We start from the raw sequence: 25,143 nt of genomic DNA on the forward strand, positions 1-25,143 counted from the left end.
TCAGCATTTTAAAGGGGGTGATTAATTGGTGGATATTGTAGGAATATTTGTTAAATTTTATTTTAAACCAGATTTTAGGGTATCAGTGCAGGGTTTTTCTTCATTTCTACTGCCTTTGGTGTTCTCTCTCATGTTTAATGTAACTACTGTGCACATTAAATGCTTTTTGCACACTTGTATGTTTCAAAAACATGATCAAAATCTAAAGTATGCAAGAAATACTTCAATATTTTCAGTCATGGTTGTGAAATACAGAGCATTTGTAGAACCTGTGACAGCAACACTGAATATATTACTTTAAGACTCTTAAGCTGGCTCCATTGGAGTCCCTCTGCACACACTGCTCTGCATGCACAGCACATGCATGTGGTTTTATGTGTATCTCTAGTTGCAAGAGCAGAAAAAATTGAGCCAGTGTCTTCCATGAAGAAGGACCAGCTTGATTTAACATAAGTACTTAACAAGGTGATACGGTGTTAGTATTTAGGAAGGAGTAATATGTATAAATCCAGTTATTATCTTGCACTTCAGTGCATTAAGCAAGAAAACAATCTCATTGCACTAATTAATGCTCATTTGCTGCTGGAAGTGATAATCCATAGCAAGCAGATGAAGGTGGTTGCTTTTGTATTTGAAACTTTTAATATTAAACCTGGTTTGCTTATGAAGGTTGTAAAAGAAATTCGGTTCTGGTACTTCATTGCTTAAATGCATTGCCCAAATGTTAATGCTGGTTTTGCCTATGCACCAAGGAGAACTTTTTGCTTTAAAAGGGCAACTGAAAATGGAGCCTCCCCAAATTTCAGTGAGCCTCCCTGCCATGTTTCCAGAACCCAATGGAACTGACCCATCTTGCCCTGCTTGAGTTTTTACTTCCTTTGTCAGGCACTGAAAGCTCTATAGGCTGAATTAGTGTTATTAATGGTCATGTTGGGGCTTTTTCTGTGACTTTTCCATGTACACCATTTTCCTGTGAGTAATTACTGGTGTATAATCTGACAGTGCAATGAGAAAGGTTGAGCTGGGAAAGGTTTGCAAAATTCATTCTCTAGGTCATACACAGGTTTGAGTTCATCTTTCATCTTCCCTTAATGCTTGGACAAAAGTAAAATGCTGCTGCTTATTTCTTACATGTAGCTGTTAGTGTTTTCCTTTAGTTGCTTCTTCCAGGAGTGTTGCTAAATACTGTGTATTACTAAAGCTCACTGGGTGTTCCAGCTACACAATAGAGACATTTGGCAATCCAGCAGTGACAATACTTGTCAAATCCAGCTGCTCTATCAGCAGGGATTACTGAAGCTAAAGCACACACGGAGTCAGCGCGTAGGTGTGTTAGACCTTCCTGGCAGGTAATCCCAGCTGATTACAGGCTCCACTTGGACTCTCATCAGGTTACAGAGGCAGGCTGGAGTCCTGGCCCTGCACTGGATGTCCAGGGAGATTTCTCTGCTTGTTTATTTAAAATTAGGGGGAAAAAAATCAGATTCTCAATTATTCAAATTACTAATTTTTTTAATTTTTTTTATAAAAAAAGAAGATGAAGTTGCATTCCTTGTGTCCCTGAGCAATACTGGATCTTCAGGATGACATCTTTTACAGGCTGTGCATCACTCAGAATAAATTTTAGGGAGCACAGACAGTTTTCAGCTTTCTTATTTTTGTTGACTGCCCCCTCCTGTCTGCTTCCCTTCCATTCTCCTGGGTTGGTTTAACTCTGAGACATGATTAATAGTGTGAGTTGCTGTCAGTCATCTTGCTCTGAAAACTTTCTCTGGAGGCTGTGTGCACTAACCTTTACGTGAAAAAAATTGGGATTGCACAATAAGACTATGTTTTTGAACATTAGGTTTGTGTCTTAGTGATAAATAATTTGCCTGCTTCAACTGAGCATATGATTGAACTCCTTTTAACAGTGAAGGTTACAATTAGAAAAGGGTAACTAATCACCTTCATAATTCACACTTGTAATGCATACAGACTAATTCATAAAATTATTTTCTAACTCATCACAGTTTGGAGATGATGCTTACACTGTTTAACTGCCGCAAAGCTGCTTTTTGTTTTTAGGAACATTCAATTTGTTTCCCCCGCTACTGTTTTGATATTTAGACCATTGCAGTTTTCTGGAACTTAGTATTTTTCATATAAAATGGGATGTTCCTAAGAGCAGATTAATAACCTGGTGTTCATTTTCAGCTGTGAATAGCAGAGTGCCCAGCGGCTCCGCCAGCTCCTCGCACACTACCGAGTCCCCAACGCCCGAGCCCTGCCCGCAGGCAGCCAGCAATGTGCCCCCACAATCCGTGCTCCCCATGTATCCATCAGTGGACATCGATGCACATGTGAGTAATCAACATTAGCTTGGAGTGCATTTGCTCTATTAAAAAAAACCCCAAAATCTAGTACTGTTGGAGAAATATTAAAGTTGTCTTTATTTTTTATTTCTGAACATCTGTGTTTTTTTTTCTTTTCTGTGCGTGAAGACTGAAAGTAATCACGACACTGCGCTGACCCTCGCGTGTGCAGGAGGGCACGAGGAGCTTGTGTCTGTGCTGATCGCCCGTGGTGCCAATATTGAACACAGAGACAAGAAGGGTAAGTGAAAGCCATAACACAACTTGACCGTGAGCTACAGCTTGAAACGGTGAATTTCAAAATGTGAACTGTCTTCTTGCACCTCACGTGGTAACATTGGTCATACAAAGCCAGTGAGCTTCTGTCTGCACCTGAGTGGGATCTTAAGCAGATTTGTGAAATGTTTCTGTCCCCAGGACTCACGCACTACAAATGACCTCAGCAAGCTGGATAGAGGAGCTGATGGGGGTAACCAGCCAATCTTGGCTGTCTGAGCTGAGTGGTGGCAGCTGTCAGGTTGGGTATCATTGTTCTCAGGAACAGAGTTCAGAGTTCAGCAAAATATCTCATCTTTTAGAGCTGAGAGAACAAAACCACCACTCCACGTGTTTTGGAGCTCACATTGACCACTGGCTGTCAGTGACACATGCAGGGCAGATGTGGTCACTGGTTGGAGCTTAATTTAACAGTAAATAAGCAGAAAGCCATGGCTTCTCCAAGGAGAGGAGTTGGTCAAAACTTAATCCAAAGTGATCACTGCAAGCACTGTTTAAATTTCTTTTGAACAGCCTTTGGCTGGAATCAGAGCCTTGCTGTGACAGGGTCAGAAGAGGGTTGGGAAAGGCTCTGAGATTGTGGGATCCAGCAGGAAACCCTCAGTCTGAGGAAGAGACATGATTAATAGAAGTCATTGTGAATCAACCCATTTGTGCACTTCTGTTCCTTAAAAATACTTTTGAGATTCTCAAGGTTGCTTTTTAATGCCATCTCATGTTACTAGGTTTTACACCTTTGATTCTGGCTGCAACTGCTGGACATGTTGGTGTTGTGGAAATTCTTCTGGACAAAGGTGGGGATATAGAAGCACAGTCGGAGCGCACAAAGGACACTCCGCTTTCCTTGGCATGCTCTGGTGGACGCCAGGAGGTACAGACATGTCCTCAAAGGGCTTGACTTGTTACTTGCAGATGGGGGATTTTTTGTACAGTGTTGGGTTTCTTCTGTTGTTGATACATCTTACTTTTTTTCTGGACAGTTTTTCACCTGTTTCAGTGTAGCTAATTTAAGGTTTTTTCCTCTTCCAAGAAAGGAAGAAATTTAAGACTTCTTTTCCTTCTCTCCCTTACCTATTCCAGTTTTGTTAGTTAAGGGTCATGGTCACTTGTGATAACTTGTGGTCTTTCTTCAGTTAGTGTATCCTCACATGGTAAGTACTTCTGTGAGGGAGGCAGATATTTATTGAACAACTTTATTCACTGAGCACTTCCCTTATCCATCTTGCATTTTCTCAAACCTGATTGAGCCATTGCAGGCACACAAGGACAGAAACTGGGATTTTGTGTGGGCAGTACATGGCTTTACTGATAATGCACAGGGCTGATAAGTGCAGATGCAATGCAGGACACATTGTACCTGTCTTCTAAGGATTTTCAGAGCTCTGTCAGATTTGTGTGTGTGTGTTGCTTTCCAAATAAGATTTGTGAAATCCTTCCTATTTCAGTCGTGTGCGTAGCACCTTAGAAGATGGTATGGAGATGGCCAGGAGCTCTGTAGTAGATTAATTTATGGATTAAAATAGTTGGCCAAAATTGGAAAGTTTCCATTTTACTTGTGAATTAACAGTGAAAGTGTTTCTAATAATAAAAGGCAAGATCAGCATGGCCTGCAGTAGCATTATATACTGAAAACTGAGGTCTTCTGTTCTCCCTCTATTTTTTTTCTCCTTTATGCCAGAATCTACCTCATGTTTCTGGCTTGGCAAGGAGCCTTTTTTTCTGGCTTGTTTGGAAATCACCTGGCTTATGTTAATAGTAGGTTGAGGCCCACTGAAGTACATCACCAAAATTGTTTCATTTTCTCCCATTCTTTGCTCTTAAGCAATTTCTGATAGAGGAGTCCTTCCTCATCCTGGTTCCATTAACATCAGTCACTCTGATTTTTACCACATGGGTTTTTTTGGGAAGTTCATGTAATACGGATGGTCAAACATGGCTCAAGTGTCATTTGAATTCAAGTTGTGAGATGAGCTTTTCTGAAAGAGATGCTCAAACATGGTGAGACATTATGGGAGTCAGGTAGATCTCTGTTTGCAAACTTAAGATTCCCAGGAAGAGCTTCACTTCAGCAGTTTTATTTAGGTAAAACAATCTTTCTGGCAGACAAGTGCCCAGCTGCTGTGGTCATGGGCTGTGGGGGCTGTGCAGAGATAAAGTCAAGCAGAAGAGGGGTGGAGGTTTTCCTATGGAATCTTGTCTGTTGACAAGAGAAACGGGTAGCCTATTGGAAAGTTTGTGGTAACATGCTCTCAGTCCCTGGATAATAGCAAAGGCCACAATATGTCTGTTAATAGACATCCTGTCATTTCAGGTTGTTGATTTGCTGTTGGCCCGGGGAGCAAATAAAGAACACAGGAATGTGTCTGATTACACGCCGTTAAGCCTTGCTGCATCTGGTGGCTATGTTAATATCATCAAGATTCTTCTCAATGCTGGGGCAGAAATTAATTCCAGGTAATGTACCATGGGACCAGCTGAGCTGCAGTGTGGCACAGGCACTCCCTGTTGGCTCCATCCTGAGGCACGGGTTGGAATCTCAGGTGTTTTCAGACCTCCTTGCATGAGTCTTTTTGCACTGATAACATCTTCTGTGTTTGTGTTATCTTAGAGCTTTTAAGTTCTTTATCACAAACTTCACCTGACTTATAGCTAAATTTTAAGGGATTATAGTTTGCAAACCTGGTCTTTCCCTTTTCCACCATTCTGAGGACTTGAAGTCAAACTATTTCCAATAGAACCATGTTAAGGAAGCAGCCAACTGTTCAGAGCAGCTCTGTCTGTTTGAAGATGTCTTTTTCAGGCAGAGGAACAAATTTACACAGCAGTGTCTCTTAAGCCTGCTCTATATTTGTTTTAAGAAAGCTTAGATATATTCTAACACTAGACAGAGCAAGAGATCTCTTAACTAGGGAAAATTCAAGCTGCAGCTGTGCCAGAAGCATGTTTTTCTTTCAAAAAATCAGATGTAGCTTAAGGCTTATGTCTGCTCTGGCCATCAGAGCATCTTACAGCTGAAATGTATTTTCCTTGTTTATAAATTGCAATTCTTTATTGCATATAGTTCCTCCAGTGGTTTCTCCTAGTCAGTTAAAAATGCTACTATTTTAGGTCCTATATTTTGTGTAGGTTATATGTTCCTTTCTGACTTAAAACATTTTGTTGCTCTTGGATACACTTCCATTTCCCAGAGCTTTCCTTTGTCCGTGGGCACTGCAGTTTGTTTCTTTCCCTTAGGACTGGCAGTAAGCTGGGGATTTCTCCTCTGATGTTGGCTGCTATGAATGGCCACGTCCCTGCCGTGAAGCTGCTGCTTGATATGGGCTCTGATATTAACGCCCAAATCGAGACCAACCGCAACACAGCCCTCACCCTGGCCTGCTTCCAGGGCCGGGCAGAGGTGGTCAGTCTGCTTTTGGACAGGAAGGCCAATGTCGAGCACAGGGCAAAGGTAAGTGGGGGATTTGCCTTTCCTTAAGACTTATTGCCTCTGAGTCATCAAGTTTCTTCAAATTTTCCTGTAACTTTGAGCCTCTCTGGGCTCAGAGGAGTTATAACATCAGAGCACTTAAATGTTCTGAAATAAGTGTGGTTTCTTTTAAAAAATAAAAAAGCATCAGTGATGATGTATTTTTTGCATTAGGGAAAAGCTGACCGGTCCTTCTGAGTTTATAATGAAACTTAGATTGACTCTTGTCTAGACTTTTTCAGGTTTAAACTTGACATGATACTCAGAACAGATACAGATATTTTTACATGCAAGTGAAGTCTAGGCAGGAAGAGAATAGTGTTGCTTGTGATTCTCATATAGAACAGACTTCTTGTCTACAACCGAAGTAGTGCAGTCAAAATTTGTAAAGCTTTTACGTTGCTGTAGAACCCGTGGCTTCAGTACTGTGACCTTCTGTGCCTCTGAAATGCTCCACAGGTCCCATCCTTTGGTGCTCTGGGACAGCTTTGTGTCTCCTGCCATAAAGCAAGCTTAAAGCTTGTGTAGACAGCCAGACTGATTTCCCCAGCACAAAGGAATTTTTGGTAACTCCTAAGGCTGCTGAAATAATTGCTGTGTCTGTCTACCCCGCCTGCTTCTGGAATGACTGTGGCTGGAGAAAAGGGGATATGGATAAAAGCCAGCTCTCAAATGGTCAGTTGGGCATGTTAGCAGCTGGTGTAAGTTTTTTTAACAGTCTGACCTGGCAACTAAGTTGGGCCCAGATCAGTCTCAGTGCCAAGGGAGGCTAGAGAAAGCTATAAAGCCAGTTTCTGAGTATTTTTGTAGAAACACTTGTGTCTTCATTTGAATCTATTCTAACCTCTGTTGTAGAGATCTTGTTATAAACTTTGCATTTGCTGTTGAGACAGGTATCTGGTGGTGCTTAGTCAACAGTTTTCTTGGGTTTGTATAAATCAAAGCCCAAGAGTGTTTGGGTTTTGGGTTGGTTTTGTTTGGTTGGTTTGTGTGTGGGTGTTCTGTTATGTTGTCTGGGTTTTTTTCATTTGGGTTTTTGGGGTCTTTTTTGAGGAAGAGACTGCTTGAAGTTAGGCTCCTAAACTAAATATAAGCAGCTAAATAAAAATCTGATTTCCCTTTGTAGGAAACATTTATGTCTTATCTGAAGTATATTGTGCAGATTTCACAGAGTAACTCGTTCTCTTTGCACAGACTGGTCTCACACCTCTGATGGAAGCAGCTTCAGGAGGCTATGCAGAAGTTGGAAGGGTTCTCCTTGATAAAGGAGCAGATGTGAATGCCCCACCCGTGCCTTCCTCAAGAGATACGGCTTTAACAATTGCAGCAGATAAGGGTCACTACAAGTTCTGCGAGCTCCTCATTAATCGGTAAATCATTTCTTCTCATTAAGTGTTTAAGGCCAGAGTGGGTGGGGCTCTGAGCAGCCTGATCTCGTGGGTGGCTTCCCTGCCCATGGCAAGGGGGTTGGAGCAAGATGAGCTTTCATGTCCCTTCCAAGCCAAAGCAGTTATGACTAATGATTAGTGGCACATTTGTTCTGTATTCTTCAGTGGCAAGGGTGCTCTTGTTCACGTTACCTCGTGCATCTGAGAGCAAAGGGAATGGGAAGCTTTGAAATTAGGATGTTAGATCTGTTCCCTGCTCTTCAGTGTTACCCTGGAATATCTCGCTATTGCAGTGTTAATTAAGCAAAGCAGGCAGCTGGGACCAGGGGCAGGCAGGCAGTGTCTGGCTTGGACAGTTTGTTTGTGTCTGAATCCAGCAACTCCCAGGTGAGCATTTCCTCACTGTCACAAAACCTGCAAGTAGCTCTTGAGCTTTTCAGGCACTACCCAGTGTGCTGCTAAAATCACAAGGGGCTGCTTTGTCCTGTGGGTGGTCACCACGCTGATAATTTAAAGGTTGCTGGTTGCATATTTCTGGTGCAGTAGGTGACATGAAATGAGTGTTTATTTCTGTCAGGGAGGTTTAAATAATCCCCGTGTCATTACCCTGCAGATGAAACAGCAAATTTCAGGGACAGAATTTCTTAGCACTGTATTTCAGTTATTAAAGCTCCATATCCAATTGTACTCTGATGTTTTGTGTTCTTGCTCTCTGACTTCCACCTCTACTCATCCCATTTCACTGGGTATGTGTTTTCAGAGGGGCACACATTGATGTCCGTAACAAGAAAGGAAACACCCCGCTGTGGCTGGCAGCTAACGGCGGGCACTACGACGTGGTCCAGCTGCTTGTGCAGGCAGGGGCAGATGTGGATGCTGCAGATAACCGCAAAATTACCCCCCTCATGTCAGCATTCCGCAAGGTAGGAGACCAGCTTTTTATGTTTTCAAAGTAGTGCCTCTCGTTTGAGTCTGAGTGCTTGGTTTTGAAAGAATCAAATATAACATGGCAAAATCATTGCTTTGATAAAATGCCTGCTTCAAAATCATAATTACTGTACTTCACGAGGATCCGGTTTTTGAGAGCTGAAAAACTTCGTTCCATAAATGATGTTAACTTTATAATTTCCAGTTGTACACTGTACAAAAACTTGGAATAATTGAGATTTCCATATTTCTGCAGTCTGTACTGCTTGTTTCAGTCCTGCTTTGGAGATGAACACAATACCAATCCTGATTCCTTTGTGCTTCTTCTGTTCCTAATGTCTTGTGATGGGACACAGTAGTCAGCTCTTCTGTCACCCACTGCTTTTTCTTCTTGACAGGAAGAACATTGCTTTGGGATTGTTCCATCACTTGTGGTGTTGGGTGCAAGGAGCATAACTATCACAGAGGAATGTATTAACCAAAGCTGCTTTGCCTTTAACAAAATAGGAAATAAGTGTGCAGCTTTTTTGACAAACAAAAGGGGCTGAGCTTTCCCCTATTTTGACACTGCCTTGCTTTCACATCACTTCAGAAGCAACAGTTGGGTGCTTTGTGTGGTTGCACAGCATACCCAGGGGCAGAGGCATGTGCTTGCCAGGATAACATTGAGGTGACTTCGTTTCCTGATCTGACTTAACCTGTAATTGAACAGTCTTAAGTCAGCTCCATGGGATGAGTGGCAGGAGAGTGGATTGGGTGATAAATGGTGTCTAAAGAGGGTTGTCTTGTTTTTTGGTTGTTATGAGATATAACCATGAAGATCTGCCTCTGGTCCTTGTACCTTAAAATAAAAAATAACTTGTGGAAGAGCTTGTCTTTGCCACCTTGAAGCAGAACAGTGGCTGTGCTGTCAGCACTGAGCAAGCAAGAACTACCCCTCATCACAAACAGCAGCTTATAAAATAAGCAGAAATGTTCTTGCTTATTTTCAGTATTTGCGTTGATACCAAACTTGTACTTTGATGATGAATGTTGACAATTGTATACAAGAGACTGGAATTTTCTTTGGTGTTCTAGGGGCATGTGAAAGTAGTTCAGTTCCTGGTGAAAGAAGTTAACCAGTTTCCTTCAGACATTGAGTGCATGCGCTACATAGCGACCATCACAGACAAGGTGAGTTGGACTTGGGGAGAAGACCCTGGCCTGAAATTCCAACAAAAATATCCTTGGGAAATTCTTAAGTATTCAAAACCTGAATGTACATGTTTGCTCACATACATCTGATTTGGGGATTTGTGCATGTCTCATTTTTAGTACAGCACTTAAAAAGTAAATCAGCATTAGATCCTATTGTGTGAAATAGTTTGTATGTTTATGAATACAGAGCAGCTAATCTCATGTTTGTAGAGCAAGCCTCACTCCTCAGCTGTTGTTTATTATGGTTGAAGTAAGACAAGTTTGCATTTCAGGACCTGTTGAAAAAGTGTCACCAGTGTGTGGAGACAATTGTGAAAGCTAAAGACCAGCAGGCTGCAGAAGCCAATAAAAATGCAACTATACTGCTGAAGGAGCTGGACCTGGAAAAAGTGAGTAGATAATTGCTGTTGTGTAACAGTGTTTGAACTGTGTGAATGTCTAGGCTGCAGTTCCCTTGGTGCTTCTTGGGGCAGTCAGTCTTCATCCTCTGACTGTGTCTGTGTTCCTTCCCCTATCATAGAAGTGAGGCACATACTGAGGGTGGCAAATTAGAACTGACTTCTGCTTCAGCCACTCCTCATTTTTAGGAGAGCTTGGACTTATCAATAGTTCCTTAGGCAATTAACTCTGGGCTCACCTCAGCACAGAGGACATGTGAGTAAGGGAAGTCTCCAGTCTCATGGTGTGTTTCTCTGGGTGTAAATCATAGTCCATAAGCATTTTTTGGATTTCTGCTCAGGAGATATGAGCAGATAGTGGAGAAAATCCCCTTCTCCTTTTGCTGGGAATACTGTAAATTGTTTTAGAGTAACATACTCCTGAGTGAGCTCTCTTAATAGAGCTTTTTACAGTTTTTGACAAGTTCCACATTAGTTTATTAAATTTCCCAGGTTGAGGACTTGTTAAACACACATCAGTTGCTGTCCACAAACAGTGCAGCAGATGACTGATTACATATATTAAAAGAAAAAAACTCATTAAAATTAGAGCCATTGAGTACTGGCCTTTGAATCAAAGATGTGAACATCACACCAAAAATATCACTTATTAAATGTTTGACCTTATTAAATGTTTGAGAAAGGATTGAGAGGATGAGAGATTTTTCTGGTCTTCCAGTAAAGCTGTATTTTTTTTAATACTTCTGTTTTGGTTATTACTTTGTTATCATTCCTTAGAAGTTTTGGGACCAGCTAGTCCTGGTGTTGCATAAGGTCTGTCCAGTTTCTGTGTAATGATTCAGTGTGTGCCAAAGTCATTCTAGTTCATTGTGCTCTCTCTTTCTCCTTCCCCCCAGATTTCTAGGAAAGATCTGAATTATAATTTTAGTCTATGTGAAAATGTTTAAATATGGATTCTTTTCTCCTACACAGTCAAGAGAGGAGAGCAGAAAACAAGCTCTTGCAGCCAAAAGGGAGAAAAGAAAGGAAAAGAGAAAGAAGAAGAAAGAGGAACAAAAAAGAAAACAAGAAGAAGATGAAGAAAACAAGCCTAAGGAAACTTTGGAACTGCAAGAAGATGATGATGAAGAAGAAAATGATGATGAAGGTAAAGAACAGATGTTTCTATGAACTGTGTAGTTGTGGGGGTGCCACCTTGCAACCATCAAGGAAAAGGAATATGAAATCTGGTCTCTCATATTTGACAGTGTTACATGGCTGCTGCCTGGTAAAACTCCTTTGCTCATTTATTTTCACCGCCTCCTTTGTTCATAAAAGTCTTTCACTCTTGGAGGATTTACAGCTGAATTTGATGCTTGTCTGACAGCTCAGCAAGGAACCAGCTGTAGTGTATTCAGTGAGGGCACTGATTTCTCTATTTTGTGGGTTCTGATTGTATATAAACTGCTTTTCTTTCAGTGGAGCAAGAAGTTCCTATAGAGCCTCCAAGTGCAACTACTACAACTACAATTGGAATTTCTGCAACTTCAACTACCTTCACAAATGCCTTTGGGAAGAAGAGAGCTAATGTGGTGACTACCCCCAGCACAAATAGAAAAAATAAGAAAAATAAAACAAAAGAGACTCCTCAGAATATGCAGATAATTTTGCCAGATCAGCATATATCTCTAGCACAGCAAAAAGCAGATAAAAATAAAATAAATGGAGAGCCAAGAGGTGGTGGTGCAAGTGGGAACAGCGATTCAGATAACTTGGACAGCACAGATTGCAATAGTGAAAGCAGCAGTGGAGGGAAGAGCCAAGAGCTGAACTTCACAATGGATACAAACTCCTCGGAGCGGCGCTACGCCTCACTGCTCATCCCCTCTCAGGAAGAAAAAAACAGCACCTCGGCTTCCAAAACACCAACAAGGTGAGACTTGTTCCTTCCTGTTGTTTCACAAGGTTCCATCTATGCCAGTGTCAATTTTCTGTAGCTTAAGCTCTACATCAACTGGATGTTCCCAGAGCCCAGAGAGACTGAGGCTGCTTTATTTGCATAGCTGTATTAAGTTTATTGAGCACAACCTCTTTAAAATCTTATAAGAATAAGATTTTTTGGGATTGTTGGCTAGATTTTAATACTACTTGGGCAAAATGGCCTTTTTTCTGCACTTTTTAAGCATCCATGTTGTACTGTCGGCTTCATTAGAATAGATCTTAAGTAAATGTGCTGGGAATTAACTAAGGAAGTGCCAGCTTTACTTATCATCCATGTAGAGAAGTGATTTTGTTACTTTTTGATTGTTTTATGGTTTCAGCATTAACTCTTTTGACTTGCAATCTTTCTTTTAAGGAGGGAAGAGGTTGATGACTCCGAGCATTTCACCTGCCAGGTTGATGGCCAGTTTGATATAACCTTGTCGAGCCAGAGGTGAGAATCAGAAGAACTCAGGGAACATGCAGGGGCCACATGAGTTGTTCAAAAGATCATTCAGTTGCCTGGGAATGTGCTGATAACTTTTACACCACCACTTTCTGAAGAGATCATTGGTCTGACTCAGAAAGCTTAGATCTCATGTGGGTCTGTAGTCTTTGTTTGCTTTTACATCTCACTCACACAAGTCTGATCCCACATAGTTTTGTTTTCTCTTTCCATTTTCTGCACTAAGGGAGGGAAGAGGGCAGGGAGGTTGATCTGCAGGACGCTGGGCTGACAAAGAAGTCACCTTCAATAAGAACACAGACATTGGGGCATCAAGAAGGGCAATGAGACTGCTGTTGTGAGACTTATTGAGATGCTTGTCTGGGAGTTGAAAGAGAGGATATTTTTCTTATTTTTCCCCAGATTCAAGTTAGATGCAGAATAAGTGGATTCATCAACCTTTCTGGTTAGAGGGTGTGTGTTTTGGGCTTCCATTAGGAATGTTAAAAATTGGGATTCGTCTCTGTTCTTTGAGCATAGATTGTTTCTGCCTTAGACCTTTCATCCAAGGTTTGCTACAAGAGCCTCGGGCTCTTGTGCAGTCCAAGCTAAATGCGTCCTTCTGACTCCTTGTTAAAGGTGGCTCTTCTGGAAACAGTTCGTGCTACTAGTTTTAAGCTGCAGGAATGTAAACTGTATGCTGTCATTTTATTCTGCAATTTGTAATCAGCACATTTCTGTTCCCAGACTTGATGGTGAAGGTCATTCGAATTCTCTGTCGACTACTTATAAGGCTGTGTCCCTGCCTCTGACCTCTCCAAATGTAAAGCTGAATCTGACCAGTCCAAAAAGAGGCCAGAAAAGAGAAGAAGGCTGGAAAGAAGTGGTTAGAAGGTAAATACTTTAATACTATGTTTTAAAGCTGTTTATGAGCTTTTTAGCTTGTATATTATTCTCAAATACAGAATGTGCAGCAAGATTGTATAACCGAAGAATTAACTTACAGGAGAATCTACCCTGCTTTCTCTTGCAGTGCTGGGAAAACCAGCTGCAGCCTTAATTTGTAGTAACTTCTTGCTAACTTAATGTGAACATGACATAAACACTGTATTTGGTATGAGAAAATAAAGAAGAGCTGTGACTTAAGTGGAGTAAAGGATGTGGGGACAAGATAAATGGGGAAGGGAGCAGAGGGCAGTGAAAAGCCCTACAGCAGATGATTGTCCATGAACTAAAGGCATGATGGATGTGAGTAGAGGAGAGGCAAATGATCCCTTCAAGGCCAAAATTCATTGTACTTTGGGCAGTGACCTTGATCACTGATTCAGTGGAAAATCGTGTCACCCTAAAGTGAGTGCTTAGAGGTACAGTGAGATTTAAAGATCTACTGTAAAGCAATCTTTTCCTTTGAAAATGTACTGGGTTTTACTGTATGGCCATTAACAACCCACTATCTCTTCTGTAACCTTTATGTTGTCTACTGCTTGGAACTAGAATGGTCATCTGGCTTTGATTTTTGTTGTTCTCTTCATCACAAAGGAATACAGCATGAACATATCAGTGTCAGATGCTTTGGGTGCACTTAGGAAACCCTCCTGCTTTTGTGTTCTGCAGTGGCAATGACTAGATGTGCTCATTTTGGAGAATTTTAGGCTATGTGCAAAGAGCATAATTGTACAGAGGGCTTAGTGCATTTGGATTAGTGGAAGCCACAGAGTGTTCTTAATAAAGGTTAAAAAAGCAGTTTAAGATGAAAATTTATGTGTTTGAACTCTTAGAGTTGGTTTGGTCTCTGCCTTTTGATGTGGTCACCAATGGGGCTCTCCAAGTGACACAGCCTTGCTGGGTGTGTGTTGGCAGCCTGGCCCCCCCTTGGGGAGTGGTGCAGGCAGGAACCTCTCAGACCCCCTGACCCCTCTGATCTGGGGCTGCTCCTGCTCTTCTGGGGCTTTTGAGTCTCTTTGGCTCAGCCCAAAAGTTCACATGGGTGTTGTCTGCTCTTGTGTTGGCCTTAGCAGTGTTCTAGACATGGATCCAGAACCTGCCCTATCCTCTTTCCTGAGGAATACCGTGAGGAACATTCCATTCAGTGTTCTGCACTGGTGTTTGCTGTGCCCTGACTGATGGAAGCATGTCCTGCCAAAGAGCATTGTTGGTGACCGTAGATGTGTGGGTGCAGTGCCTGGGAACTCCCTCTGCTAAAATCTCTCCTGATCTCAACAAGAATTCTTCTTCCCTCTCCCTGTGAGCTGATCCCCAGCTAGAAGGGATGTCTATCAAAGTAACCAATGCAAACATCCCTTCTGCCCCTGACAGGCAAGTGGGCAGAGTTTTGAAAGACCCTCCCCCCAGCAACACTCTGCAGCCAACACCAATTGAGCAATTTCAGCTGCAGAGAGGAGGGCGCTGCTGTTCTGGAGCAAAAAGGTACTTTTTGGGACACTTCTCTAGGTCAAAACCATCAGCTTTGGGTGGGAGGGAGGGAAATGGCTGTGGATAATGGATGAGAGGGGACTGGGGTGGGCTCTCCTGGAAGAGAAATACCTTCTTGAGTGGTTGCCAGAGGTCTCCAGTGGGCTGAGGTGGAAGCAGACCAAGGTGCAGTCAGGAGCCCTGTGAGCAGTACAGGTGTTCTTGAAACTTAGGTTATCATGGAGATCTGGTTTGGGGAGGGAGTAACTGTGATGTCTGTCTTGAGAGGGGGGCCGTGGAAGTGGAGGTGGTGAAAAAATCCCAAAGCATGAAACAGGCTTGGGATAGAGCTGGGTGCATGCACTGGGGGTTCTGGGGATGGGAAGGGTTGTAGTGTGCTGTCCTGGCAGGGATGGGGAAAAGAAGAAACACCTTGGCCACATGAGGTGTTGCTTTAGAACATTTCCATGTGATTAGATGTTTAAAATTAAACAGGTTTCCTTTAAGTCCTGTTAAGTGACAAACAACTCCCCGAGAATCAAGCTATTCCAAGACTGGAATAGCTAGGTGAAGCTGGCAGCCTTTCCACAGGGTGGTGGGGACCTGTGACTGCTGTGATTGCTGAAACCCCTTTGAATGCCCTCTAATAGTTCAGCATCAAGCCAGTGCATATCAGTAGCAAGCCTGAAAGCAGCTTATGGCTGCAAGAGGTCCAACCCACCCTAAAGTCTATGGACAGTGGTGGCCCAGGGACTTCAGCTGAGGTCTGTGTGCAAGCAGGGCTTGTGTTCAGAACTTCCTGTGTGCTTGCTCTGACCCACCAGTACCATGTGAATCAGGAAAACCCTGAACTGACTTGGTGACAGCATTGTGGCCTGACGGTGAGCCTGCAAGTCCTAAATCACAGCACTGCACACCTTCTGCTGCTTTCACCCACCACTGTTTATTGGTGACACTGCACTTCCAGATCTTGAGGTTTGAAAGAGGTGGATACTAAAAGGCTGTGGATGCAGGTGGTATTACAGAGCTCAGCACTGGAAAAACCCTGGAAAGCTGCCTTCTCCTTGCTATAAACAATCAAAATAGTTAAGCCATGGGCTTTTGTATTTGAAGCAGTGCTGCTTGTGTAAATTCAGGTTGATAAGCTAAGGATTTGTCTCACTTTGGAGAGGTGCCCAAGATAAGATAGAATCCAGAAGGGTTTCTGAAGTAGTGTTAGGCTTATGTATCTGTGTTACAATAATGGGGGAATAAATTCTACTGGAGAATCCGGGTCAGGTACTGAGGATGATGAGTAATTTGAGTGGGGGGCTTTGAGAGAGGCTCCAAAGGGTAAAGAAAGGATCAGCAGAAAACAACTTTCTGCCCTTAAGGGTATTACTTCAGCCATTGTCAGACAGCAGAGGGGTTTTGTCTGTCTTTGAAGTCTGAATGCATTTCACAGATTTCTGATCTTTGTGATATAGGTCAAAGAAATTATCAGTCCCAGCTTCTGTCGTATCTAGAATAATGGGAAGAGGTGGGTGCAACATCACAGCAATTCAAGATGTCACTGGTGCCCACATTGATGTGGATAAGCAAAAAGATAAGAATGGAGAGAGAATGATCACTATAAGGTACAGTATCTCAAAATTAAAGTCTTGAGTTAGTCTACAGTGTCATTTACTGAAAAGTGTGTTTGCTTTCTAAGGCAGGATCTATTTAGCTTCTTTGTTCTAGAATAGAACATACATTCCTGCTGCTAAGATATGCTGACAGTAGACTTCAGAGATAATCCTTAAGACACACAGAAGTCAAGAAATAATTTACTGCAGTAAACTTACAATAGACTTAGAGATCAGTGTATGATTGAAGCTACGGAACATTGCGCAAAGTGAGATTTCCTTTTGCAAAAGATAAATCTCTTTGTGTTTAATGTAGGGGTGGTACAGAGTCCACGCGATACGCAGTGCAACTCATCAATGCCCTTATTCAAGATCCTGCCAAGGAACTGGAAGACTTGATTCCTAAAACTCATATAAGAACACCTGCTTCGAGTACCAAATCAATCCACGCAAACTTTTCATCTGGAGTCAGCACTGCGACTGCTTCCAACAAGAACTCCTTTCCTCTCGGAGCGCCGCCCCTGGTCACATCGCAGTCATCAACACTATCTACTTTCCAGCCTCCTAACAAATTGAACAAGAATGTCCCAGCAAACGTGCGCTCATCTTTTCCGGTGTCTCTTCCTCTCGCTTATTCTCACCCTCATTTTGCCTTGCTGGCTGCCCAAACTATGCAACAGATCCGGCACCCTCGCTTACCTATGGCCCAGTTTGGAGGAACCTTTTCACCTTCACCGAACACTTGGGGACCATTCCCGGTGAGACCTGTTAACCCTGGCAGCACGAACAGCTCTCCAAAGCATAATAGCTCAAGCCGTGTAGGTAGCCAGAATGGAAACGTTCTGCAGACGGAGTCTCCTGGCTTGGCTACGTCCAGTTGTCCCGTTACCGCCTCGTCTGTAGCTGCTTCCACCCAGCCTCTGGGTGTGACCAGTAACCGGACTCCCTCCTCGGTCAGGAAGCAGCTCTTCGCCTGTGTCCCCAAGACGAGCGCTGCAGCAACAGCCATCTCAACTGTGACGAGCACCTGTAGCACTCTGCCCTCAGCTTCCTCTGCCCCCCCAAACAACGGGCAAGTGCCCACAGCGTTTCTGCCATCTACTGCTCCGCAAGCGCAGCATTCTGCCCTGAAAGCCGACTCGTTCTCGGCTGTCTCCGCCCCCAAGGAGAAGGTGTCGACCCCCGAGCAGCCGCCCACAAGCGCGTGCCCACCAGCTTCAGCCGCGAGCAGTTGCAGTGTGTCAGCCAGCAGCAGCTCAGGGGGCACCGAAACGCGCCCGGCGAGCAGCCCCGCGCCGCTCAGCGGCGCCCAAGATGAGATACTGCCAACCAGCATGTCTGAGATCAGCCCTTCCATGTCGATGCCTTTTTCATCCAGCTCAGAATCTGCTCCTTTAAGCTTAGCGTCGCCCAGGTCAGTTGTTGCAGATAATCAGGACAACAGTAACTTACCTCAAGTAGCTGTACCAGCACCTCGAGTTACTCACAGGATGCAGTCCAGAGGTTCTTTCTATTCAGTGGTACCAAATGCAAACCTCCATCAAGATCCTCAGTCTATTTTTGTTACGAATCAAGTTCCTTTAACACCTTCTCAAGGTCCACCTGCTGCAGTGCAGCTTTCGTCAGCCATGAACGTTATGAACGGTTCTCAGATGCACATTAACCCAGCAAACAAATCATTGCCTCCTGCCTTTGGGCCAGCAACGCTCTTCAATCACTTTAGTAGTCTTTTTGATAGCAACCAGGTGCCAGCTAACCAAGCATGGGGAGACTGTCCACTCTCTACCCGAGCAGCAGCTGACCCATCTTTCACTGTTCAGTCTACCTTTCTGAATAACTCTGTGCTAGGACATGTGGAAAACGTCCATCCCGACAACTCCAAGGCTCCTGGTTTCAGGCCCCCTTCCCAACGGGTTTCAACTAGTCCTGTAGGTAAGTCATTAAGATTGTGCTCTGGACAAAATTATTTCTTCAGCCATTGCACTTTGACCATCATACTGATGGAGGAGTAGTCTACAAATGACTCATGGAGTTGGTGAATGCTCATGTAATGAGGATGGCCTGTTTTTTCCAAGTGCTCTTTAAAATGTTGATATTTTTTTTTTTCTTCAGCTCTTCTAGGCTGTTAGGTGTTGGGGAGATTGCAGATGTTGCATTGTTTGTCCTCTGTGTGAGACAGGAATGCTCCCACCTGCTTGTAGCATAGCACTGATTTTAGGTTTGGGGTTGGAATGGAGCACAGTGTGGGGTCACACCAAAGCTGAGGACTCCTGGCGGTTCCAGCTGCATCAGTGACTGCATGTAGATGCTCCATATTGTATGTGAGACTGCAGCTTGACTCAGTGAGGGTAAACTCTCTGTGCCTTTTGGCTCTTGATATATGGCTCTAGGGTTTTAATAAGCTTGTTGGTGTGCTACTGTGTGGGGTGTTCTATTCAGAAGTTCAGTATAGCAGTACTTGCACATCTGGATTTGTTTGAAATGGGTTAAGAACACTGACATTGAGCTTCATGCTTTTGCTGTGCTCTGCCTGCAGGATTTTTATCTTCTCAGTGTTCAAACTATGTTGCAGACAACCAACTGCACCCATTTGGTTGGAAGGGACCCTCAAGAGATCTGTTCTGTGCCACCCCTTTGTCCTTGCTGTGGTGGCTGTGGGGTGCCCTGGAGCTGGATATCTGGAGAGCCTTGCTCTGGGGTTATCCTTCACACACTGTGTGTTGGGTATTTGGGCTAAAGCTTTAGGACTTGAATGCTGGGCTGGGACAAGTTGAGGTAGTTTGACTTTCAGATTAAAAGAAAAGGGAGCATTTGGAAGATGTGATGGTAAGGAAAGATCTCCAGCATTCCCTTTCCCCTCAAATTGTCCTTGACAAATGTGCAAGACTTCTGCAAACCAGAACACTTCTCTCTGACTGGCTTTAACCACAAGAATGGGGTGTTTGCTATGACTGCAGTTTTCTCAAGTGTTAAATTTGGGCTGGATAACTCTGCAAAGGGAGGGCACACCTAGAAAGAACTCTGTGCCACATCCAGCCTCAGTGTAGCAAGCAAAAACCACATGTGTAAGACACAGTAACTGGAAGAGCTTCCAGACCCCCAGCAGACTCCAGAACCACTTGACAGTGGCTCAGCTTTTCCTCTGCAGTGCTCTGAACTCTGGGGTTGGCTGTTGCTGAAATAATTCATGGGAAAGGAAACGTAGGGCAAATGGGATATGCTGATTTCCCTGACAGTGGCATCCTGCATGTGCAAACAGGGGTGACTGGGACTTCCCACAGCAGCAAAGGATCGTCTGTTCATGATGGGGGAAATCTATTATATTTCTACTTTATATATCCTTTTATACTTTATGTATCCTTAAGTAACTGTAAGTATTTAAAAAACAGTGTAAATCTGTTTCTGCCCTTAGAAAGGTTAGGTATAGTCAAGGAAAGGTCACACAGTTGACTTTGGGGGAGATATGTGTGAAGTTCTTGACTGAAGCTCAAAAATACTTGGACAGAACACACTTTTCCTGAGTTAGGATTTGATTAGGATATTGCAAAGTGAAGAAAAACTGCAAATAGGTAGTGTGTTGCTAAAATAGTGTCTGGCAGGAGGTGACTGATTAGTCAGGTCCTTAGTTGATTCATTTAATGTCATTTTACTTCATGCTGCTTTTGATCACCTTTGTTTCAGAATCTAGATATTCAAGGAGTAGAGGGGTTAAGGGAGCTTGAGGATGTTTGGAAGGTGTGATAGAAAGGAGTGAGTAAAGTAGGCTGAGGACTTCTCTGTTGCCTTCCCTCAGAGTCTGTGCACCTCTCATTCACCAGCTTGTCCCAGGGTAATTGACCTTGCCCTCAGCCTCTGAGGTTGGCAGAACTGAGGACTTCCATGGCTGTTTCCACAGGGCTTGGTGACAAGTTCATGAGATTTTGAGGAGGGGGAGAAGGGCTGATCGCTGCTCATGCTCTGGCCAGCAGCAGCACAATGGACAGGGAGCAGCCAAGACCTGGCCTGGCAAATCCATGTGGTCAGAGGGGTGGGGAATGGCCTTGGAGCAGGTGGACACCCATCCTCTGATCTCAGCTGTGACTACACCTGAGGGAGCAGAGGTTTGCATTTTGTGCCTCTCTTGCACAGTTGGCCCATAGCAAATTTTTCCACAAATCAACATTTCTAAGGGAATCGCCTCTAAACTGATTTGGTGAAGATTTAATATAGCTTGGCTGTGCACAAAACCAGCTTTTTCTTAGCAAGTTCTCACCTCAGAGTGGAGTTTGGGTAGTCTGCTTTTCCTGTTCATGGGTGAGCTCAGCTGCAGCTTGAGTTCTCTCTGATTCACCAGGTCCTTTGAGGCACAAATATCTCTGCAGATCTCACTGGCTGTGGATCCATTCTGGAAGTGGCCTATTTGTCTCACATTTTTAGGTCTCTTGTCCTGGCAGTTTGCAGTTGAGGACAGGCTTAGCCCAACCATGAGAGGAGGCTGTGGAGAAGACCAAAAGAAATCTGCTTCTTACTTCTGTCCTCTGCATTTTAAGGAGTTTGAGACCTTGGTTTTTAAAAGGGGTCACAAACTTGAAATATGCCAGTTTAGGAAGCAGCACATGAGTATGGAACTCCATGAATGGTTGGGCTCTGTTTTACACAGACTGACCAAGTGTTGTGGCTCTTTCCCTAAAGGTGCAGGTAACATTGCAGTTACCAGCATCTGCCTGGGGTCTTTGATAAACTGAATTTTGAGCAGAGTTTGTGTGAGATCAATACACTCCTCTCAAAAGCTCAGTTATGCATTCAGAGCACAATGAGACGTTTGAGCCCAATTAAGTGCAGAGTCTGGTATTGCAGAAGATTTTAGTATTAGAAAACCTGATTTTGTTGGTGAGTACAAAAAAAAAGCTCATTCTTGCAGTCAGGATTTGGTAAGTTACTGTTCAGAATAGCCATTTTTAATATTGAGCAAAGTTTTTCATCCACTTTTATAGAAGACATGATAATGTTAAAAATCGTTCTTTGTGACCTGACTCCTGGATTTGTGCATCTCTGTGTGTCAGGCTCCCTTCAGCCCATGGAGCATATCCAGCAGAGCTGAAGTGGTCTAGACTGTCCAGACATTGCAATTTACAAGCTGTGTATCCAAAAGCTGTTTACTCATCAGCTACTCAGCCATCAGAAGACAGCTGGGCATTCCTGTCCTGCAGGAGAGCTCAATTTTGTCACAATCCATGCCTTGTTCTGGGAACCCAGCAGCACCCATGGGTGGCAGCAGCTCTGCTACCCTTCTGTCTGGGGCAGGTCTCGTGTGGTTTGCCAGGCAGCTGGCAGTTTGTGTTTTGGTGCCTGGTGGAATTGGTCCCCACGGGGGCCTTTTGGCTGCCAGGTTTGTGCTGGAGTGTCCAGTCAGTGGCTCCACTGCAGATGCCCAGGGAGGGCTCTGGGCTGCAGGCACTGCTGTGCCTGAGCTCTGTGCTGGAGCCAGGCTGCAACTCCAGACAAACTCAGCTCAACCACACTGCAATCACAGGCACTGGCATCCTTCTCAGAGCCATGGAGTTTGTGCTGTGACAAACCCAGGAAGACTGTCCTCCCGTGCTGGGGGTCCCTCAGCTAAGCACCCCATGTTCCAGCAGCAGGGGAATGTGTTGCTCCTTGGCTATAAGGGAGACTTTTCTTTTTAACCTTTGGGCTAGTGAGAAAAATACCTCCTTCAACTCCAAGAAAACATTTCTGTCCATGTGAGCAGGTTGGATCTGGCACTTCTGGAAGGAGTAAATCAGGTTGACTTGGTTGATAATATTGGGGGAAACAACCTGGAACTATCCAGGCACTGAGAGGTGCCCCTCTAGTTTCTGACCTAAGGTACTGCCTGGCAGCACTGCTGTTTGTGGTGGGGTGTGTGTAGATAAAACCTTCAACCTCACTCGGCAGCAACATAGGCTGGTCCTGGTTGTGGTCATTTTGAAATGTTTAAATGGTTTGGAAACTAATCTTGTTTATAATAGGCCCTTGAAACTAAACCCTAAACTCAGGTGCACATATGGCCATGCCCATTTCTGCTTTCAGGTAATAACGTGTGATAAGAGCTTTTATGACATTTTGGAAAAGTACTTAAAAGCTTTGGCTTATTAAAAAAAAACCTGTAATTCACCCTTGCTAGTAATTTTTGTGGGACTTCAAACTCTTTCTCCATCTCTGTCTTCCTCTCACACATCCCTGGAGGAAGCAGCCCCTTCCCCTGTGGTGCTTGTGCCACACCAGCCCTGTCTGTGGCCACAGCGTGCTCTGACTGATCTCTACATGAAGGTACCTGTGGGATGGCAAAGCCCATCCTACACAGAACTGCTTCCCTGGTGCTGGATTCCCCTGGGACTTTCACAGAGCCCCAGATCCTGTTGGATTTGTGTGGCTTTTTTGTAAGCTAAGATCGTGGCCACTCCCAGCTTTCCTGCTCTGCCCTCCCTGCTAAGATCATTTTCTTTCAATGACCAAAGGGATGGCTGTTTTTGTTAAAACTTGAGGCCAAACCAGAGAGCCTCCAGAAGTGCCCCTGTGGTTTCTAAGGGAGAATCGTGCACCTGTAAAATGACCTTACCATGTGCAGATGCCCCCAAAAGGTGATGAGATGCTTTAATTATATTTGGAGCACTAGCTTTCTCTGGTGCTTTGAAGCAGGTTCCCAAAGAGAGATATTTAATCAAATTTATGTTTATTTCAGGCTTACCCTCTCTAGATCCATCCAACAGCTCTACAACTTCTTCTTCAGGTCCTTTGACAGGCTTTTCAGCAAACATACAAGGAGCACGGGTTTACCTTCAAGGGCCAGCGCCTGTTGGGACTCCCAGCTTTAACAGACAGCATTTTTCACCACATCCTTGGACAAGCGCAACAAATTCATGTAGGAACTTCATGGGTCTGTCTTAGTTAACTATAAATTCATAGCTATTGTCTTTAGTAGATTTCTAACTTGAGGGGAACTTACCCAGTAATGCAAAAAATGCTTTCCAATTGCTTTTAGCAGCTGTGAGGATGGCGTGCAAATCCCAAGCTGTGCTATTTTGTGGGGTTTTTCACATGCCACTAGTTCTGGTAGCATTACTGAAGGTGTATTTGGGCAAAAAAATGAGTCATTGTAGGCTCTTGAGAGGAGAGGGCATGAAGCTGTGGGGGAGTGGAGGTGATTATGCCAAGCTAAAGATTCCCCTCTAAGTAGTATGAGTGCAATATTAGATGTAAATGTCATGTTTGCCATAGTTTGAAGTTATACTTGCCTTTTTTCTTTTTTTCTTTTTTTCTTTTTTTTTTTTTTTAATTGGGATCTGGAATTACACTTAAAATGTTTCAAAATCTCTAAGCATTATCCAAGGTAACAGTGGGTTTTCCTCCTAATGGAAAGAACATGGAAGTAGATTTACAGAAAATATGGGTCTTTGATTCAGAATCTTAGCTGAAGAGGTTTTTCATGTCACTGCATGCAACTTCATTGCCACTCTGAGTTTAAGAACCAAAATGTTTAAATGAGTGCTCAAAGGAAGTTGGATTTCCCAAGAAGAGTCAGTGACGCTTCTGAAGTTGGCGGGACTTTATGCTCTTGGGTCACACCTGTGGCTTTGGGAAGCTGTCTGATTTCTCTTCTGCTGGAAGTGGTGGATACCAAAACCAGGCTGTTTAGATATTTATGGTATTTTGGCTGATGTTTTCACCTCTTCCTGAAACTCTTCCATGTTTCTTATTCTTTCTTGTAATTAATTTAGAAACACTGCTATGTCATGAGAATATCATGATTCTGATGGCTGAAAGCATTTGTGTTAAAATGTTGATTTTAGAGTTAAAATAATTCCTAGACAGAATTTATTTGAAAGACTTGAAGAACGTTTTGCCAAAAAGAAAAAAACCTTTAAAACATTTTATCATTTGCTTTGAGATAATATTGGGGAAATAATTGGGATGGCATTTATGCTTGCTACTTTGTGTGTAATTAAGCAAGAGAAATACTCTTTTCAGCAGGTGAATCTCCTATTCCATCAGTTTCCTCAGGATCATCTTCACCCCTCTCAGCTGCTTCTGCACCTGCTAACTTGGGCCAGCCAAAAACGGGTAACGCCAACCAGGATCGGAAGGTGCCCCCTCCCATCGGGACAGAGAGGCTCGCCAGGATCCGGCAGGGAGGCTCCGTCACTCCCACGCCCTTGGGAACCAACTTCACTGCCCCCGTGGGCCACAGCGGCATCTGGTCCTTCGGAGTCAACAGCGTGTCTGGTGAGTCTGTGCTGCTGTGAGGAACCTGCCAGGGCCTCTCAGCAGGAATGGCTGGAAGGAGGGTTGGAGAGGAGGAGTAACGCTCCACAGGCTGTACTCCTGGGTGGAACATCCTGAGGGGAGAGCTGCTGGCAGTGGTGGGAGGGCACAGGGCAGTGAAGTGTTAGCATTCAGGAACACACATAATCACAAATCATTATATGAAGATGCTTTATTAAGAGCTCTGAGTGTCAGGGGTACACAGACCCAAATCTGACCCACCTTGGTTTTGAGCTGAATATGTCTTTATACTCTATTGTTATGTAACTTACATATTAATTATTAAACTTACATTGCTTTATTGTGTGCATCGATTTTACCCAAACATGGATTTCTCGTGATTCCCCTCAAACCCCTAACATAGTTTCTCATGATTCTTTAAACAGTAATTTTATCTAATCATATCTAACAGTTATATAATTTATCATTTACTG

At 43.6% G+C, this 25,143-nt stretch overlaps 1 protein-coding gene across 38 annotated transcripts in view; it reads left to right on the top strand.

Moving 5' to 3' along the window:
• Nucleotides 1-25,143, top strand: part of ANKHD1 (ankyrin repeat and KH domain containing 1) — a 99,441-nt gene that overhangs the window by 68,062 nt on the left and 6,236 nt on the right. For 4 of the 38 annotated variants that reach the window (XM_086851904.1, XM_086851895.1, XM_086851934.1 and 1 more), the window contains 18 exons: nucleotides 2,197-2,342; nucleotides 2,484-2,595; nucleotides 3,356-3,501; nucleotides 4,942-5,084; nucleotides 5,865-6,078; nucleotides 7,291-7,466; nucleotides 8,245-8,407; nucleotides 9,489-9,584; nucleotides 9,881-9,997; nucleotides 10,979-11,153; nucleotides 11,465-11,918; nucleotides 12,342-12,419; nucleotides 13,158-13,304; nucleotides 14,727-14,837; nucleotides 16,289-16,438; nucleotides 16,743-18,358; nucleotides 23,130-23,309; nucleotides 24,416-24,670. In XM_086851904.1, the coding sequence (XP_086708030.1) occupies nucleotides 2,197-2,342; nucleotides 2,484-2,595; nucleotides 3,356-3,501; nucleotides 4,942-5,084; nucleotides 5,865-6,078; nucleotides 7,291-7,466; nucleotides 8,245-8,407; nucleotides 9,489-9,584; nucleotides 9,881-9,997; nucleotides 10,979-11,153; nucleotides 11,465-11,918; nucleotides 12,342-12,419; nucleotides 13,158-13,304; nucleotides 14,727-14,837; nucleotides 16,289-16,438; nucleotides 16,743-18,358; nucleotides 23,130-23,309; nucleotides 24,416-24,670 (4,479 nt within the window). Of the gene's footprint in view, nucleotides 1-2,196; nucleotides 2,343-2,483; nucleotides 2,596-3,355; nucleotides 3,502-4,941; nucleotides 5,085-5,864; nucleotides 6,079-7,290; nucleotides 7,467-8,244; nucleotides 8,408-9,488; nucleotides 9,585-9,880; nucleotides 9,998-10,978; nucleotides 11,154-11,464; nucleotides 11,919-12,341; nucleotides 12,420-13,157; nucleotides 13,305-14,726; nucleotides 14,838-16,288; nucleotides 16,439-16,742; nucleotides 18,359-23,129; nucleotides 23,325-24,415; nucleotides 24,671-25,143 lie in introns of all 38 variants that reach the window. The other 34 variants (XM_086851923.1, XM_086851912.1, XM_086851935.1 and 31 more) reach the window with 11 other exon arrangements.

The sequence above is a fragment of the Cyanistes caeruleus genome, chromosome 15, assembly GCF_971803275.1.
Source record: "Cyanistes caeruleus chromosome 15, bCyaCae1.hap1.1, whole genome shotgun sequence".
NCBI lineage: Eukaryota > Metazoa > Chordata > Aves > Passeriformes > Paridae > Cyanistes > Cyanistes caeruleus.